Source organism: Buteo buteo, chromosome 20, assembly GCF_964188355.1.
Source record: "Buteo buteo chromosome 20, bButBut1.hap1.1, whole genome shotgun sequence".
Lineage (NCBI taxonomy): Eukaryota > Metazoa > Chordata > Aves > Accipitriformes > Accipitridae > Buteo > Buteo buteo.
In genome coordinates, this window is record NC_134190.1 from 3,742,201 (window position 1) to 3,759,700 (window position 17,500).

Consider the following 17,500-nt stretch of genomic DNA (forward strand, 5'->3'; position numbering starts at 1 on the left):
TTCTCACCATTTTGAACTATATTTTACTTAAAACCACTAAAAAATTTCTTCAGCTGTTTGATCAACAACTTTCTCAATTCAAAAGTTCAGCTTCTTAAAAAAACCAGTATGTCTACCAGAACTGATTTATTCAATCTCAGGAAAGAACCAAGAAAGGAGAAGAAACACTGTATTTGCTACAGAACTTAACTTGTTATTTATTATGACCTTTTCCAAAATAAACTTTAAGATTCCTTAAATACATCCAGAATTAAGAGCATAGTAAGACTGTAACAAGTTTCAGTCGTAATGGCAGACAGCAGCATAGTGCAAGCTATTACTGCTTCACACACTTACCTACCTTCTGATCCTGGTAAGGGTTGGGCTTTCCAGCATACCAGGTCAGGTATAGTAACAGGTTACAGTTATGAAGATGAAATCATACAACAGCTCTAGAACTGGTCTTTGTAACGTAAAGAGCAACTAACTTCATGGGGATAACAGATGTGTTGTTGGAGGCTGATCTTATGACTTGTTTTGGAAATGACTTGCTCTCTTGAAAGCCATTCTTCACTGTTACTATCGTACAATATTGCAGTAGAAATGAGTTGCAGAATAAAATAGCATCCTGAGTGCTAATCCAGAGTCTTTTTGGAGTAAGATATACAGTACTCTTACTAATGCTGTCCAGTGTCCTGTTACTAAAGCAGGAGTGTTCCCACCAGAATAAATGGGATTACTGCCAAATACTGACTTCCACATGGAAGTACCGGCCTACCTAAGCCTGTTGGTACTGGTACCAAGTCCTTACACACATGCTTAAAATTTTTACTGAAAAATAAAAATCAGTAGTCTAAATCTACTCTTATATTAACATATTCAAATATAGAAGAAAGTTTAGAAATTTTATAAAAGTCATCATATTTCAGAATTGTAACCTGATATACCTGTTTTATCCGTTAGTAAATAAACTAATCGTCCCAACTCTTCTGGTATGGTGCTAGTTCGAACAACTGTTCCAGGAATATTGTCATCTTTCATAATCATCCACCCATAGGCTGCCTTACCCATGTCCAAGTTCACACGTAAACTGCAAAGGAAATTTATACCATAATCAGTGTGAATAGTAGGCAAAGTGAAAGTTATAACCATAAAAATAAAACTAGAAGCTCTTTTTAGGATACCTGAAAAAAAATAATAATCTTAAAACTATACGCAACAAAAATTTTGGAACAATGCTTTTGTTATGTGTTTGTAGAGTACATATCACATTAGAAATTCAGGCTCCATCCCAGATATTTACAAGCTACTGCAATACAAACAAATGCAATACCATGCCTTCTCCATGGTCAGATTGCAAGACTTTGTGGAGATTCTTGACAGAATTACATTACTTCACTTATACAGATGAGATCATTATATACACTTTATCAACAAGACCAGATTGCTATTCAAGTCACAGTTTTTATCTGTTAAAAAAACCCAACAAAACCAAAACCCCACCACCTACATTTTCTTTATGATGTGAAAGTACAAATATTTTTGTACCTCTTCAAGTCACTGTTTTTTCAAAAAACCTATTTTTTCTTTAGGAAAGTATAACTGTATTTGTCAACTTCTCTTTCCCACCACAACCAATCAACAATGCTGCTTGTCCTTCCCAAAATATCGTTACAGAGGCTCTCTACTGCAAAAAGAGAATAGTGCCCAAGCAGAGAAACGTACCCTGATGTGATAACATGTGGGCTGCAGTTGCTACTGCCAGCAGCAATAAGGAACCTTTGGGTAGCTCTGTACTAGAAACTGTCATTTGCAGCAAGTTTTCCTGATTAAACACAGAAGTGCAAAATCAAAAGTATTTTTTTCCAGTTCACTCGGTGTCTGCATATTTTTTTTGTTAATATTTCCATGTCTACGTCATACAAGAATCAATTGCCCTTGCACCTTGTACTCCTACGTTATAATAACAAAATCTTCACTGATGCTGGTCATAGATACCTTTAATCACAATGCTCTTCCCCCAGAATAAATGCTCCAACTCAAAACTCTATGCCACCTTGATCTAAAACTTTAACACGCTACTTTCCTTTAGCTATTCAACATGTTCCTGCTACCATGTCAGAGGAACAGTGACTAAGGAATAGGCACATGTTCATTGCTGTTGACTCTGCTCTAACAGAAATACTGAAAAACCAGCTAGGAAAGTGGCTACGTGGACTATTTGTAGCTAACTTGCCCAGGGCACAGGACTCAGAGTCCCAAGTTCAGTAGCAGGTTTACAGTAACATGACTTAAAACTGTTCAAAGGTATCTATCAAGGTCAAAATACTGCTAATGCTCTTCAGACCTTTTTTAACAGTCCTGAAGTGCTGCTTTACAGGATAACCAAAACAGCAGCCACCAACAGTTTTCGTCTGTCCTCTTGCAACCACAGCGACAGATTGATTGTGAATTACCTGAGCTAACAGCGAAGGGAATGGTGAGTCACAAACTGCAATATCCCATAAAGAAGAGATGCATTTAACTAGAATTGTGAGAACATCTGAAATTTCAACACACACTGAGAAAATTCAGTTTATTCCACAGCCCCTCTTTCCTTCCCCTTTGTACAGCAGAAGACAACACATGTTCCAGCACAAAAAGAAACAAGCCTTTTTGATACAAGATACTTGACCATTAAAGATGGTCTTTTGCTCTTTATCTAGCTCTTATTTTCCCATTAAAATCATCATCAGCAGGAAACTATCCTTTTACCCCAATTAGTTTTGCAGTATCATACCTAATTTCAGCTGCCTTCAGACACACAAATAAATGTAAAAAAAAAATAGGACAGACAACAGAGGAAGGACTCTACCATATTCTTTTTATTGAAAATGCTACAGTATAACAAGGAGAAAAATACTGGAAGTCACTTGTGTCACACTGGTTAACTACAGTTTTATGCTGTCTTACTCAATCCAGAGCGAGTACTGAGCAACCAGTATTTGTATGATGTATATCTGTTAACTTGCAGAGTTAGAATATAAGAATCAATGTAACACACTTTACACTGAGATATGTATTAGTCAACAGAAGGAACAGCAAAAGATTTACTACTCTACGGGAAAGGAACCTGCTAGTTAGTCTGCCAAGTACAAAGGATGCTGACTAGCTTGAGAAGAGAAACGCGAGCACACTTACTTTATTTAAGAACAGCCAGGAGTAAGCAGAGTAAGTGAAGGATGAAAGCTGCTCATCACGCCACTTCAAAGAGGCATTTGGGCTATAAATAGTTTTTTTCTGCCTGGGCAACCGAGACAGGAATTCTGTGATAAAAGCTCTATTTAAGAGCTGCAATCTCAGGTACGTGGCACACAGAGAGAAATCCACATGGCTGCTCTACCAGTGGAGACCTACAAAGTCATCCAGATAGCAAAAACTGTACTTCAGTAAGATTAAATCAGAAAAGTCTCTCAAAGCTGAAGTGCAGTTCCCATCTTCACTTGCATCTTTTATAAGCGTGTGTGTTACCCTGGTTTTGATGTTCTAAACACTCTCTACATGAATTTAATTATAATCTCACTTAAATATAATTTAAAGGTAAGAAGAAAAAAAAAAGACAGCTTCTCTTGCTGAGCGGTGAGGAGAAATCTGTATTTCAAAGCATCAAGGCATTTTAGGAAATACCCTAGCTTTCCAGCATGCACTACATGGAACAAAGTGTACTCCCTTTATGCTGATGGACGTAATAGAAAGCTGGCACCACTGGCCTCCAGAGAAATAACATCTCCCCAATGACTCTCCAAGACAGCTTTCTGGCATACAGAGAGATATTGAGTACATGCTTGAATTGTTAAGATGAATAAGGAATTAAACAGGAATAAAATAATAATAATGAAAAAAAGAACAATCAAAAAATGAGGGCTATAGATGCATTTTTAGTATTAATTCTAAAATTTGTACACTGTATCCTGCTCTGGACTTCCTTCACTTAGAGCTTGTTGTCTTAGAGAAAAATTTTGTCTTTGAAATCATTGTAGCCATCACCTAGCACATTATGGACACTGTCATTAACACTAAAAATGATGGAGGCCTGTTAATACTGCGTTTGCTTTCAAAACTAGAAGTCTCTCCAACAGAGCTTCACAGGAATGGATAGAAATACTTGACTGAAAAGTCCAAGAATTTTTACACAATAATACAAGGAGATACTAAGCTTACTCAACACCAAGCTATTGTAGTGCCTGACAATACTATCCTTTGTGGACTTTAAGAAACCTTGTTATAGAACCAAAAACATTTAAAATTAACCAGTTTTTAAATCCTTCTCAATTTCATCCAATTTTAGACTCCATACATATCATTTATTAATGCACAGAACAGCATCACATGTAGCATTAGCACATTGTTGCATCAGTAACACTAATTTTTAGCAAACCAATTAACATGCAATCTTCAGACACAGCATGTTAATATTGATTGCAGAGAACAGGCATATTTAGTGAACATAATAGTGTGAAGTTTCTTGTCTCTCAACATCAGCATTAGTTACCCTAGAGCAGGCAAACCTAAGGCAACTTTTATCCAACTTGGGGATTTATTCTACTAAGAGCCAGCATGGCATTTCTCTGCAATTCAGCTTCAGAACGGATCAACAACACATTTCAGAATCCACACTTCTTTTTACTACTAGTTAAAACCAGATACTTTTGCTTTTATTCCCTCAAAAACATCAGGAGTGTTTTAGGTTAAACAAATTAATATTTACAGGACTGCTGAACTTCATTTTCTCCCAAATTGTAATGACATTAGGTCCCTTTATAAAGATTTCTGATTTTGTTTTTTAGCCAAAATAGACACATTTGCCAATAAGCAAGGGCCTTCACTGAGAAAGTTTCAGACAAATACATTTAGAAACTCCAGAAACATTCTGCCTTTCACGACTCAGTGAAAAGCAATCAAGACATAATGAAGTTAGCAAAGACGATTTTGTGAACAGTGATACCGTGCCTAATAAAATTCAAGTATGAATTTGAATCAAAATTGTATGATAGTTTTACTCGAGCTTTGGTGGGCAGGAAGAACTTCCTGAGAAGCTCTGTGTATAAGCAGAAGTTTCGTAGCAAAAACCAAAGCCCTGCCAAAATTCCAGATGCAGTATGAGCACCTGTAGTGGTATCCAATTTTTAAAATAAATGAAGTAATTGAGATGCAATCTTGTTATTTTCAGGGCTTCTAAGTGAAATACTGAAAATCGTATTTGGGTCATGTTTGTACCCAAAACTGTACCCAATCCCCTGTGGCTATACCGCTTAACCTTCCTATATCCCTTACTCTTGAAACAGCCTTAAACTATACACAGATATACACATTATTTACAATCTAGAAAACAATACGGAGTAATTTTAACGTTACTGGTCAAGAAACAACCAAGAGTGTTTTAACTTCAACATGCCTGGAAAGTTAAATCTTCACAGAAAGTGATTTTTGGAGCCTGACAACTTCTATTAGCTGGCACTAAACAACTAAAAATAGAACAAAACAGAAGTTACTTCTTTTAAACATAATATTTTATCAAGAGCTAAATAAATAAAAAAATCAACCCATAGCTCATCCCTTTATTTTTTCCTAATTCCCCTCCTCCTGTATTTTATTTGGAGATGAAATTTCAATATAATACTCTTTTTGTGATTAGCTCACTGTATACATTTTTATTTAGTTTTCTCTGCCATCTGTCTGATACTCCAAAGAAAAACCTCAGATCTACATTCTTGTTTGCTTCACAATTGGTCTCAGTAGTTCTTTTGGACTAATTTTTCTAAATTTTGTCTATTATGTAAGCATATAAAAGGAAGCGAAAGAAAGTACACATAACACTGTACATAAAACCCAGGCAATGAATGTAACTTTAAAAGAGAACTCAATCCCACACATTTGTGCTTAAATATGTGTTGCAAAAAAAATGCATATCAACCCTGTATTGCTATAGCGACTATGGCACACGCGGTTTTTCAAGGGCCACATGCAACCTAGGTACAGCTAATTAGATGTTGTAACATAGGTAGAACTTAAAACCTCAGGAGGAAATCCGGGGAATAATTAATGAGAAAATTAATCTATGAATTTCTTACAGGCTGAAAACACAGTAGAGTCCAAAATACAAATAGAATGCATGTCAAACGAGCACCTTGGCACAAGAGATGTGGCATATGCAGTTCAGAATAACAATAATTACTTCCTATTAAAAATGTTTCTTTGTTATTTTCACATTTATCAGGTCAGATGCCTTCTTTCATTAAGCCTCTTGCACAATGGCAACAATATTGACACCAGATGTCTAAGACAAATAATTTTTAAAACATGAATATTTTTAGTGTATTCCAGACAAATTTGGTATTACTTACTGTAATACTATTAGATTAAAACCAGAAAAAAAACCTAGGAGCAAAGAGGCAATGTTGCAAGGTTAGAAATGAAAAAGATCTACTGCAATACATCAGTTAAAAAAATGACTTCTTTTTTTAAAACTGGTTGTGCTTTCTCTATGTCGCGTGAATACCAGACATCGTAAGAAAAGCACAAAGCTAGCTCAGGCAGTAGTACGGCACCACACTGGGCAGCATAAGACTTACTCTTAGCATGAGAGGCACACGCCATAGGTCCTGTTGCATGAAGAAGTCAAAATTAGTTTGTAAAATACCAAGAAGCTTTATATAGTCTTTTTCAGTCTCTATATAGATTGCATTATATATCATGGTATGGTATAGAAGCGTAATACACATTTATAAGGACTGCTTAAACTACTTGATGAGCAGGTCTTTAGCTCTTCCACCCTGAAAGCTTTGCATCATATATCTAAAATATATTCTGCCTGTATATGTGAGACTACATATACTGATACTCTCACATCTACAGGTTATACAGATTAGAACTCCAACAGGGACAGCACAAACTACAATATGACTGAAAGCAGCATAGCTGCTCGCTGCTGTTAGATAGGCATTACGGTCCTGCATAGGTGTGAGTTCCCTGGATCTCAGGAACACACACTGAATAAAACCTCCTTTTTCATATTTGTATGGTCTGGGATTTGATTGGCTGTTAATGAATTTCAGATACAAGACTCCCTAGCAGTGTTTTCCTCGCTGCCCACTGAAAACAGACTGACATAACCTGAATGACCTTCTTTAAATGCTCCTCTTAAAGACCCAGAAAAAAGCAGCCAGGAGCCAGGTAGTGCCCCAAAACTTTACCACTTAAGTGCAAGGCAGTTCCTTCCGGACGTTTGGGACAGCTTATTTTGGCAGAATGGCTCCGTGCTCAGGAGCCTTGGGGTGTCTGAAGGAAAGGATAAAAGACATTTCAGCTTCTGTGTACACCAAAACTAAAGGATCCTCCTAAAAAGATAGCTGATTAAGCCCCTGTCAAGCCAGCTTTAAACTGCTACTAAATATAGAGCCTGGACCATACATATTTTTACCAGATCCCCAGTCAATACCTTATCATTTTATGGTAAATCCTCTATGTTTCTTAACAGCTGGGCAAAGCATGTACAGCTACAGGACTCACATGCCTGTGTACGTCAGGCAGTAATTTCGCTGAACACTGCCTGGCTAAGCCTAAATTATCTTGAAAAAAACCCCACCCCAACTTTCTTGGCTACATATTTGGGGGGGGAAACCAAAAAGAATCACAGTAATAGAGTCAAACTGGGTAGCCAGGTACAAGATAGCATAACAATGACAAAGCTTTACCTCATCTTCCTCCGCCTGAGGTGCTGACTTTTCATTAGTGTGACTGGTTTTGCCCTCTGGCCTTTGTCACTCAGAAAATAAATAATCCAAAAAAATACAAGTTGTTCAACAAAAGGACCTTACTATTTAAAAAAAAAAAAAGAGGAAAGGAAACACCACAGGCCTAAGAACTTCCATGCTGGTATCACAAAGAGCAGCAGCATGGATATCTGAGGACGCACGCTCCTCCAGCCTGCTATGTGATAACTGCACTGGGTGACATAGTCAGGCAAGATCTCGTAAACTAATGGAGAATGTATTTCAATCAATGATTTTATTTAAAACAAGTAATGAAATGGTCTCAGTGGCACTCGAGGAACCTATGGATAGGCATTAATGCATCTCAAACTGGCTAAAGCCAACTAGAAAAAGGCCTAAGAATACAGAGGAACATGGAAAAACTCAGAGAATGGGTGAGCATCATCCTAGAGAGATTTATTTTGGTTTGGATAGTCTGTCAAGTACTGCTTTCTATCCTCCTTTCCCAATAAATTTTAAGAAATTCAAATAGATTAACTTTGTAGGGAGACAGACTGCCTGCAGAGGCTCCCTGGGCTATGCTTCCTCCAAAGGGGAGGAAGAAACGTCAATTAGAGAAGAGTCATTTTTTAAGGGCCAAACATTTCTGGGGGTATGGGGCTGTTCAAAACATTTTGTGCATAATAGTTCTAACTTACAAGCACTTAAGAGCCGGGCTAAGCTTTCAATGTTTGTTTACTACTACTTTTTCTCCATTTTGCTTGATTCCTTGTACACTACAGAATGTGTGCAATGTTGTGGGCTGGGATTTTTTTTGGGGGGGCGGGGGGGTTGGTTGTTGGGGTAGTTTCTGGTTGGTTGTGTTGGGGTTTTTTTTTTACAGTTGCTTTATGTTTATGCTTCTGAAGTCTTACATGCCCCATGGTTAATACCCTTCACACAGTGAAGCAACATTGATCTAGAGGAATATTGAGGATGCAGCTGAATCACAAGGAACTAGCTGTTCCCAGGGCAAAAAAAAAAAAAATGTCCTCTTCCTATTAATTATAGAAGATACTGTGCAGAGATCAGTTAAACTCTGCTAACACTTAGTTACCTCCTCCTGATGATCTTCACCAAACATGTCTGGCCATGGAAAATTATTTTTATTGCATACCTAGAATTTCCCTTGCCCTGCAAACCAAAAGCCAAACACAACTGGAAAAAAAAGCTCTGTATTTAGAAACTTCCTGAATTCTCTAAAACCATCAATCAACACATTTCATGCATGCATGAGTTCAGATATGCTTTGCCTCTACCAGTCAATCCTACTCTCCCACGCTCATTTCCTTTACCCGTGAAAAGTTCATTATTTCCCCCATATAGCTATTTTAAAAATAATGAGAGGACACAACACCTGGTGCTTCAGCATCATTAGTCTTGTAATTTTCATCTCCAAGAGTTCACACTCCAAATACAGCCTAAAGAATAAGTTATTTCCATACTTAACATCCAGAAGAGAGGAAGAGAAGTGTAGTTATATTTGAACAGCGGCATGACTGGAGTTGTTTATTTTGCTGACAATGTGGGAAGCGACCCTGTATACGAATGATCTGAGTTGAAGAAAACTTGGTATAGAAGTAAGATAAACCTCTAGAGAAAAAAGCATTCTCTGTTAGATTCCTATCTGATCTTCCATAGAGTAACTATATGGTCCATCTCAAAACTAAACCAATCACATTTTCTACTACTTCCACTTCGCATATTATCTCCCACAAGCAATTGAAAAATGGGATTAGGTGTATCCTAGAAATTATTTCTGGAAAAGAACTATCCCAAAAGTCCACTAAACAACTCTTAAGTTGAAAATGAGCTGCTCAATCAACATGTTTTTCAGTGCAGTATGTTGAACTGTCAATATAGAGTCAAATTTACTTATACCACCTATATGCTCTTAATCCTCTTGCATCTAGTAACAAAGATATATCTGTCCTTTAACCATTTTAATAAGTTTTGGCTTAGTATGTTTATTATGGAAGAACATGGTGACTGACAAGTGATCCTTTATGCTCTTAGCTCATTTTTCCTTTCCCCTACATGTCTTTGATGATTAAGTGCATCTTTCAGCAATACGCAGACTTTACTTATCACTTGAATGCAGCACTTTTTGCCTCTTCACATGGATAAGTTACTTAATACTCAGTAACTGTGTGGGTATGGGGCAAATGATGACATGACCTGAACAGCAGCATCATACAAGCAGTAAGGGAGTTACGACAACAACAGTGTTTAGAAATCACAACATTGAAATATGAATATGTAAATAAAAAACAAGAGCCAGTTAAAGGAAGTGGAAACTGTTCTAAGATGACTAGTTTCTACAATGAGGTCTCCTCAGCTCCCCAGGGGATTTGCTGGAACCTTCTCCTTCAACTTCCCAACAGAATCAGTCACTCTTGCAACACAAAAATAGTATGAAAATACAGGTCCTTTAAGTTATAAAACCTTAAGACAGATACTTCCCGAGTATCAAATTGCTCAACTAAGTTAGAGTTTCCTTCACATAGACACGTACTTAAAAAATGTGAACACAGTAACACATAAATCTTGTAAGGTTAGATTAAAATACCTAATGAAATTTTTTTTTTTTTTTTAATACTACATGAATTTAAATATTGTGTGCAAACCTGAGGAGATAGGCCTTAAACCTGTCTACAGTTTAGTTGCTGCTAACTCTGCAGCTAGCCACTGGGCTTACTGAATGATGTATCTCAAACTGAAGAGTTTCAGAGAGCATCTAAAATTAACAATCGCCTTAATCTAAACACTGGGTATTTTAACAGGAAAGAATATTTCCATTTTGTAAAGGAAATACCCACTCAGGGGGAAAAAAAAAATTCATTTCAGAGTCAGTGTTCTCACTTCTGTGTCCACAGAAGACTTGATTACACACATGGGTATTATTTCCTGTTCCAGTTTATCTGCAATTTGAATATACAGTACTCATGCTTAATGAATTAATTAATTCAGGGCAAGTCTCTACTTGGTTACACATGTTAAAAGTCCTCTCATTGTAAAAGTGCACCTACATTATTCAGCCAATTTAAATTAATCATTGTTGTAGTAAAAGGTCTGTATTTTAACCAGAGAAATGGAACCTTTTCAGTATTTAAGGCATTAAAAATAAAATTCCAACATATACCTAACAGTTCATTTAAATGCACGTTTCCTAAAACCACGTTCTCAGATATACCAAGATTGTATCCTTATTAATAAATTTATGCTAGTAAAGGATTAGATATCCTGATTACTCCAGCAAGTTTAACATTATACAAAAAAATACAACAGTATTGTTTTCTGTACAGTGATCCTTCAAGAATCAGCAGATTTGTTGGCACCTTCTCCTTCAGCTTCCTGATAAGATCAATTTCCTTCTCAATGAGAAGCAAGTATAAATTTCAAGAAAGCCACATTCAGTGAAATTAGACATCTGTGTTTTTCTTTCAGTCTTATACATACCTGATCGGGATGATATAGGAAAACAGGAGGAGGAACCGGAAAAGGTTGCGATACCATGGGCCTACGAATCCTTGCAAGGTTACCATAACAACTGATAGTGCAACTAAAGCCAAAAACAGGGCTTTGGTCAGTTGATTCAGCTCCAGATCCAGCAAGCCAACCTAGAGGAAGAAGTATAAATCAAATTAGTCATTAGTTTTTCTTCAATTGACACTTTGCAGTGCAAACAATCAGGTATTATTGGCTTTTTTTTACTCCTACCTATTAAAAATCCAAGCACTTGTAACAACTAACTGCATTTTGATAATCGAATTGATTATTGTTCCTATGCTGGCATGCAAGAGATGGTCTGTGGTTACAGGACAGTAACAAGTCCCAGAACCAGTGGGAACTGTCCCCGCCAGTTTGGAATGCCTTTACATCTCACACGTCTCTTCCCCCATCCCCTGATCCAGGGCAGGAACGCAGGAGGGCCAGGAGAAAAGGCAATTAAAGATCAACAAATGAGCAGGAACGCTTTCCTTCTGTCACGCATGCAGCAAAAGTGCTGGCGCTGTATATTTGTAGGGTAGCTACTGCTTGTTTACTGCTAGAAGATCAAAAACCTGAAGAATCAACGGACAAACGTGCCAGAGCTACCTTCTCATCCACAAAACCAGTGTACTGTAACTTGTAACTATACTCCCCAAGGGGTCTGTAAATCTGACCTAATTTGATAGAAATAATTTTTAATTGTATGAAGCTTTCAGTTATTTTAACATAATAATAAACAACAACAATCAAGTGGAATAACCATTTTCAAACCAAAATAGTAAAACAGAGCTTCAACTTTTCATGAGTAAAAAGGTATTTGATTTAGAAAGATTTTAGCAAAAACACTGAGAAGCTGTCTTTCATCTACTGTTTCTCATGAAAAAAATATTTTTAAGCTATGTAACTAAGACTCTCACCATTTCAATAATGTATGCTGTAAGCTAAGTATATATACTCCGCTTTTTGGGATGCTCTTGCAGTCAGTAAAATATGTGGGAAAATTATGTCAGGAAGAGTTTCCTAGGCCCCATCACAGATGCCCCTTTTATCTCCAAGTCTTGCCAGTAAGACCAGTAAAACATAAGACTTCCTTAGATAACAAACAGTCTGCAAAAGAACCACTTTAAATATAGTTCTTAAAAATTCCAGCAATCTTGCTTACACATGGGCTGTCCCTTCCCTAGAGAACCAGGCAGCTGAAGACCACAGCGGCTGATTTATCAGCTGCATTTAAAAAGCAGCACAACGAGGACAAATATCTTGCAATTTCCGCTGCTTCAACTACTACATAGTTTATGCTTGAATTATTGAGAAAAATAGGTTTTTGGATTAAAATGAAGAAAAATTAAGCCAGGGAAGTAGAGCATGTTTCAAAGCCCAGATCTTTTTGCGTTGACAAAGGCAGCCTAAGTTTCAGGCCTCGCTGAGGATCAGATGAAGTCATTATTCATTCAGTCAGGGAAAAAAGACTCAATTACCTCAACCTAAAGATGCTATCAATGAATGCAAAGTGCATATTTTACTCTATTCATCCAAATCCCATTAAAAAGTGAAAGGAATGATTTAATCTGGCCTTCTAGAGTTGGTCTTTTTTTGTAATAAAATAAAGAATCACTGTCTTGCAATATGCATAACCACTACCTCACACTTTTTTTTCCTGCATCATGGTAGTGAAAGCCTATCTCTCCCCTCAGCTCCCCCCTCCGCCCTCTGTAAAAACCCCACCCCAGAATAGAAATGAATAAAGAGCTGCTTTGGAAAGAATGCCACTTTTTGGACAGAAACATTAAATTTAGTCCACTGCACACCGCTACGTAGCTAATTCAAAGCATTAATACCTTTCTAATTGATGAAGACAGATGTGAATTTAAGTTTGGAATCCAACCAAAATGCGTTTGGAGAGATATTAAGAGAATAAAAAAGTCGATGATGAAAAATTTTCACACAGTAAATCTCTTGCTCAAAAACATTTGGTTTGTTGCTAATAATGTCATCCTTTTTAATGTAGATCATACTATTGGCCGTAGTCAATTTTAATATTTTCATTTCCTATAGCCAAGTGAAGGCAATTGCAAAAGCCTACTTAAGGCACACAAAGAAACTAAGTTTTAATAGAAATGCATTCTCCGTTTCTCAAAAATTAGTTACTATAAAGTACTGAAATATACTTAATTAGTTTAATTCTGTGCCTTTCCACTTAAACAACTTCTGCACTCAAACTAATGAAACACTGCTGACTTATCCAGATACATTTCATGTAGAAATTCAGCAATATTCTCTAGAATTCATCTGAATATTGAAAAAGTGGGTAAACTTAATTTTAACTACATTGTGATTTTATCAAAGCATTTGTAAAATATACCATCTTAAGAAAGTGATTTCTTTCCTTTTGAAAATAATCATACCCTGAATAATTATGACAATATAGGAAATAGATGACTTAAGAATTGGAGTAATTTTCCACATTTATTGCTACTTCCTATATCAGAAAACCAAATTTTCTTCTACTTGTCATAATATTTGTTCTATTTGAAACAACTGTGTTAACAAAATTAAACACACCACTGGAAATTTTATTCTCCAAGGGAAAATTTGTACATAATGTCTAAGACAGCCACAATAGTTTTGCAAAGGGGCTGCTCTACGATAATGAACACAATAATTGCCTGTATAATCTAAAATGCTACTAATGGCAACAACTGCAAATCCATTTAGCTCCTCTTTAATTTATGCACGAAGTTTTAAATAGCTAATGGTTCTCAGTAAAATAATGGCTTATACCATCAGTAAAAAGTATGGCATTGTCTACCTGCACCAAAAAAAGCCCATAAGTTTTTAAAATAGTTTGGTTTTGAATGAAGGAATGATTAAAAGTCTAAACTGCACATTTTGGACCACAAGGTATAAGTCATTATCTTATAAGAAAAATTTTAATTAGCAAAAGTTGAAAGCAAGACACACCCCCCCCCCCCCCCCCTTTCTGACTACTGAAGTCAAACACGAACAGCAATATTGCTATTGCTGCCCTGAATGCTTAACTTTTGGGAAAGGTTACCCTCTGAAACTATTACTGTAGTAATAGAACAATTCCTCTAATATTATAAAAAGTGTATTACTTGGAAAATGAGAAAATATTTTTATGCTGGAATATTTAAATGCAAAATTCTACAATTACATGTTGCACAATGGTAAAGATTTCTCAAAATAGTCCAGTGCAGTCATTTTTTATTCAATTACAGTTTAAAGTGCATTAGAAATAATAGGCCTTTTTTAAGGGCCCTACTTTAATATTGCTGAAGTATCTTAGGAGATACTTCCCCCTGCCACCAAATTTGTCCACAAAGGTAATTATATTTCAGTAATCAGTCCAGTTCTGCACTGACAAACACCATATTGACAACAATGAAATTTCATGGTATGTATGTTTGAGATAGACTTTGGCTTTAATTTGCATCACAAGCATAAAAATTTTCTTTCCTATTCTTAATCCATGCTCTGAACTTAACTTTATTAAAGCTCAAATACTAGTCAATTATTCACGTTTTCATTAATTCTAGTCTAAACCTAGATGCAAGCAGCTATGCAAAGAGTAAGGTAAGTATTTAAAATTACTAAAATTCTAATACTATAGCTTTCTTCTTTGGGCTGACAAAACCAAGCATTGCCTAAGAAAAATGATTCACGGCATTTCATAATTTACAAAAAAATAATTTTTATATAGACTACTATATACAGTTAGCTGCATATATCTGTAACCCTATGGCTTTCTTCAATAATCTGTTAAACCTTTTCTACAGTCCCTAGGAATAATAGATTATTAATCTGTGTTTAAAGACTAAATAGACACATCATTATCTGTTTACCTTAATCTTTGACACTAAAACCATGTACAGCAACTTCAGAATCTGTAATTGTTCCTTCTTTGTTAAATCTCCTAATTTTAAGGTTATTCCTACGATTCAAATTCTTGACTGCTCGGCAATCCAGATAACCACGTTAAGCTAATATAACCATGAATCAAAACAAGTAAAGCAAGTGAATTCAAGTTTAGGAAGCATCTTTCCTTAATTCACTGTACTAAAGTAAAGGTCTGACAAATACATTTCTCTACAAGCCTGTCTTAACAAAAAAACCCACCAAATCTCGTATACAGTATGTTACACTTTTTAATCAATATCTTACCCATTCTTTTAAGCAGTAGATTCAAAGGTAGCAAAAGCAAAGAAAACACTGAAATATATAAAGTGACCATTTCGTAAAAAGTCACCTCTCTGCAAGAGCAACAACGACAAACCTTGAAAACATCTTCTGAAGCACTAAAAACCTATTACAAGTTTTATTCATTTTAGAATTAGAGCAATAATTGGGGGGGTGGGAGGGGTTCTACTTAGTAAAAATGAAATAAAGTTTAGTTATTTAGTCCACACCAGTGGAGTTATACAAAAGTAATAAACAGAAAATAGTCCATTTGATTCCAATAACTTTTTCTGTATTTCCTTTGGCAAAAAAAGTATGCATTCTTCCTGCTAGCTTTAATGCAACCCAACATCACTTTGAACAAACCGAAGTATTTGGCATTATGTTAACGTTGCAGGTTTATGGAACTGAATTACATCTATTCTACACTAATTTCAAGAAACATTTTTAGATATTTAGCATTAATTGTATCCCCAGAGAAACAAATTACAATTACTTTTCTGTATTCTTACAAAAACCAGTCCATATCCAACAGACAAGCATTTAAAGGAATAGAAATATTTTAAAACCTCAAAAAGAAATACATGGTTATCATCCAAAGGAAGAAGAGTAAGCTGCAAGTAGATAATGTTGGGTTTTTTTTTTTAATGTTTTGATGCATATTCAAAAACAGTGGCTTAAACACTGTTAAAAGCAAAATAAGTTTATTACATTTTGAAATTACCTGGTTTGCCTGTTTTTACTTCAACAGGCTATTCATAACTGCATAATATCTATGTTTGAAATAACCTAATCACTTAAGAAACAAAATTCCCTTTTGTAGCTAGTAATATCTATAATGCTAAAAGAAAATGAAGACTCAAACCTTTCTTTCTCTCTCTGCCTCCTTTATTTGTCCATTTTATATTGTTGCCTTTCCAGACTCAACATCATCTGAGTTCGGATACTCAGAATGAAACTTGAAAGTCCTCTCCAGGTTTTTAGAGGTGCTTAGCCCTCTCTAATTCAGTCTACTAAAATAAAAAGTGTAAGTGAGCTATGTCCACAACTGTACTTAGATAGTGGACTCAGTTGCTTGAAGTAAGGCACTCATTTTGACAAACACGAGCCACGGATTTCATAACCTTAAGTGTGTCATCTTTTTCATTTGTTTATCCTAACGCCAATGCTTTACTACATCTGTAATAAAACATCACATTTCAAAAGATCAACATGAGAGAGACTGAAGGTGACCCATTCTTAACGCCCAGTTGACCGCATCTGCTTTTCATTAACACTTTCGCAGTTTGCTCAACTATCCCAACGTCTCTAAATATTCTTCAACCTGATGTCTCTTTTTAGAATCTGTCTTTACATCTAACAAGGAGGCCAAATCTTTGATATTTGCCTCTACCTTATTTCAGTATTTGGCTGTAATTAGACCGAAGGCTGAGAAGGAGAGCGGTGGCAGTGAGAGACCTGCCATGTCCAGTTTGGGCAGCAGAGGGTGCTCCAGATTGGCACTAGCTCCTCTTTTCTCCAGCTCTCGGTCGGGAACGCAGCCCCCAGCACTGTACCTTTCCACGTCGCTTATTTCCCTCCTTTCGTTTGAAAAGTTCAGAATTATTCGAAGGGCTTTAACAATTCAGATTGTGTACCGAAACTACTACATTTCCTTCTTAGCAAAAAGTCACCCTTCGTATACCTTTATACAGTCACAGACTTGCGCCTTAAGGTGCCCGTAGTCAGATGCTGTGCAACCTACGTTCTCTGACTTTGCTATGTATTTGTCACACAGAAGAATGATACGAACGTGCACAGAGCATATTAAGAAACTGAAAAGGTTAATGGCTCCTTAAACTCTGGCATCCATATAGGGATTGTGCTGTATTTGTAACATACCCTCCTCCTATTAGAAGCTATCAATTGAAAATGTCTTCTCAAGACCACCCATCAATTTGGAGTAATTACTTCAATAATCTAAGCTAACTAGTCATATTGGAGACTTCAACAACCAAAAGCACTCACATAGTGAAACTCTCAAGACATCCAGTTTTTCAATT

At 36.2% G+C, this 17,500-nt stretch overlaps 1 protein-coding gene across 2 annotated transcripts in view; it reads right to left on the reverse strand.

Annotated features, from left to right (window-relative positions):
- The window catches only part of ATP9B (ATPase phospholipid transporting 9B (putative)), a 170,714-nt gene that overhangs the window by 44,695 nt on the left and 108,519 nt on the right, over positions 1-17,500 (reverse strand). For both annotated transcript variants that reach the window (XM_075052402.1, XM_075052403.1), the window contains exons 12-13: positions 11,229-11,389; positions 927-1,069 (exon numbers count right to left, since the gene is read on the reverse strand). In XM_075052402.1, coding sequence (XP_074908503.1) covers positions 927-1,069; positions 11,229-11,389 — 304 coding nt within the window. The remainder of the gene's footprint in view (positions 1-926; positions 1,070-11,228; positions 11,390-17,500) is intronic.